A 2,587-nucleotide genomic window follows, 5' to 3' on the forward strand; every position below is an offset into this window, starting at 1 on the left:
TAGCTATCAAGTATCATTTTATACGAAAAGTTATATTGGAGAAAAAGATAAAAATCGAGTAATGCAACACAGATGAGCAACTGATAGACATTTTCACTAAGGCACTACCAAGATCAAAGTTCGAACTATTTCGAGAGATGCTTGGAATTACACAAATGTACATCAAGAAAGAGTATTAATGATGCTACATATTTGTAGAACTTTTTAGAATTTTCATGATCTTGTTTCATAAAAATAAATATCTAGTATTATGATGGAGAAGTCTAGAAGTTAATTAAATAAATCAAATATTAAAAATATCTAAGAATAGTATTTAAAAATATCTAGGTTGATATCTAGAAATATCTAAGATTTGGAATTATATCTAGAATCAACTTATGGAGCCTATATAAATAGATGATCATAGAGTACATTGTAACTAACTAATAAATAAATCAAACTCTACTAGCTATTATACTCTCTCCTTAGCTTAACCCATCAATAATATAACTATCAAAATTCTCAAACCATTTATCCAAACTACTTAATCATCAAAACTATCCTTGCTACAATATTTAAGTCCATAATACACTAAACCAATGTCAAACTATATCATAAAAGTAGAAAGTATTTTTTTTTTAATAGAAAATGGAGACTATTGTTTTTACAATAGAAAAAATAAAGAAATTACGTGCAACACAGATTTTTCTCCAAAAGTTGGTTACAATTTTAGCTTGACCTAGCTTCACTTGTCACAAAACAAATTAAAAAAAAAAAAAGATAACAAAAAAAATTTAACCTTCCATGAATGTAGCCCTTAAAAGCTGGCTGAAGTCATTCATTCATCCATTAGAGCATATATGTCACTGTAACAGTTGAAGTCAGACACAAAGGAAAAATGAGATCATGCCCCCCACCAACGTCAACTATTTCACACCATTCTCCTTATTCAATGGGAGTTTTCTACACAGACATGGGTTCTCTCTCTCTTCGCACGCTTTCATCATCAACAACTCTTTCTTCATCGCAAAAGAGAAGTAATTATTATACCAAGGAAATGCATAACCATAATAATGACAATGGAAGAGGAACAACTACTTCAAGCTTATTTCCATTTCATCATCAGTTTATGAGGGATTGCCGTTCTAGAAATTTTCAAGAACACCCCTGTAATAATAAAGATTCTGATTATGATTCCAGTGAGGATGGCAATGAAAAATTCCACAACCATGAAGAAGAAGCAGCAGCAGCAGCAACTAATAAGTTCAATGATGATGAAGAGAACCCTAATGAGGAGAAGTATTGCATGATGAGTAGTGGGAAAGAGGTAAATAGCAGTGAAAAGTCCAAAGTGTGTGCAAGAGGGCATTGGAGGCCTTCAGAAGATTCCAAGCTGAAGGAGCTTGTGGCTCTTCATGGCCCTCAGAACTGGAACCTCATTGCTCAGAATCTAGAAGGAAGATCAGGTTTGAATTTTCTACTCAAATAATAATGACTACTACTTAGCTATCTTTTGGTTCATTATTTCTTCTCTCCTGCCTTCTATTAATGTGATGAATATTTCTCCGCTTTAATTAATCTTTTGGTTCATGGTGCCTATACTCCGGTGGTTATGAAAGATATGTTAAAAAGTACTGTTAAAATTAAAATAACCGATATTTTATTATTTAATAATATTTTTCAATTTAAAAAATAAAAAATATTAGCAAAATAAAAAATATAAGTTTAATTTTAATAGTATTTGTATAATTATCGTAGCGACATAACTAGTTACTGTACACTCCATGAATTTAAATATGTTGAAATCAATTTTTAAAAAATATATATCAAATAGAGTAATTTATGATGAAATAATTTTTAAAAGTTTTTTATATATATTATTTGTGTGTTTCAGGGAAGAGTTGTAGGTTGAGATGGTTCAACCAACTAGATCCAAGAATAAAGAAGAATCCATTCAGTGAAGAGGAGGAAGAGAGGCTAATGGAAGCACATAGAGTGTATGGCAAAAAATGGGCTATGATTGCAAGGCTTTTTCCTGGCAGAACAGATAATGCTATCAAGAACCACTGGCATGTTATCATGGCCAGATACTACAGGGAGCAAAAATCCTTTCCTTCAAGGACCAATAGGAAAATCAGAAGATATAATAATAATAACCGTCAGAGCCTTCTCTTCAGTAGAAATAACATCACCACCAGTACTACTAGTGGTTATTATGGTGGTCAGTTTATTAATGGTTCAGCAACTATTACTCACATGGCTACTGCTTGTTGGAGACAACAACAAGATAATAATAATGAAGAGGACCCTAATGGCTTCTATAATCAACAACAGTTTCCTTTTGATTATTGTTTCTTCTCTGCTGGTAAGTGTTCTTTATTTCATTCATCTCATGTATCTCATGTATTATTTTAATGGTGATGCAAATAGTGGCATTGTTTTCTGAAACTTTTTCAAGGTGCTTGAAATAATGGCACTGTTTTTAAGTAGTAAGTAAATTAAAACATTTAACATAATTAATGAAGAAACTTTTAGGAATTAATATTGCACAACTGACATTAAACATAAAAAAAATGTAAATAAAAAAAATATTAAATATTTAAATTCA

The 2,587-nt window shown here is 30.8% G+C and overlaps 2 protein-coding genes across 2 annotated transcripts in view; both read left to right on the forward strand.

The window, feature by feature from the left end:
* LOC110262854 (transcription factor MYB105-like) lies at nucleotides 794-2,400 on the forward strand. The gene is made up of 2 exons (XM_021103498.1): nucleotides 794-1,445; nucleotides 1,874-2,400. Exons 1-2 carry the CDS (start codon nucleotides 878-880, stop codon nucleotides 2,392-2,394), a joined length of 1,089 nt encoding a protein of 362 aa, XP_020959157.1. The 5' UTR covers nucleotides 794-877; the 3' UTR covers nucleotides 2,395-2,400.
* LOC110272011 (transcriptional activator Myb-like) overlaps nucleotides 2,450-2,587 on the forward strand; it is a 2,953-nt gene continuing 2,815 nt past the window's right edge. Inside the window, exon 1 of the mRNA XM_021123780.1 lies at nucleotides 2,450-2,468. Coding sequence (XP_020979439.1) covers nucleotides 2,450-2,468 — 19 coding nt within the window. The remainder of the gene's footprint in view (nucleotides 2,469-2,587) is intronic.

Source organism: Arachis ipaensis, chromosome B05 (genome assembly GCF_000816755.2).
Source record: "Arachis ipaensis cultivar K30076 chromosome B05, Araip1.1, whole genome shotgun sequence".
Taxonomy (NCBI): Eukaryota; Viridiplantae; Streptophyta; class Magnoliopsida; order Fabales; family Fabaceae; genus Arachis; species Arachis ipaensis.

Coding starts and splice junctions, on each gene's coding strand:
- LOC110262854 (XM_021103498.1), top strand. CDS start 878: ATGAGATCATGCCCCCCACCAACGTCAACTATTTCACACCATTCTCCT. Junction 1,446..1,873: donor GAATCTAGAAGGAAGATCAG/GTTTGAATTTTC, acceptor TGTGTGTTTCAG/GGAAGAGTTGTAGGTTGAGA.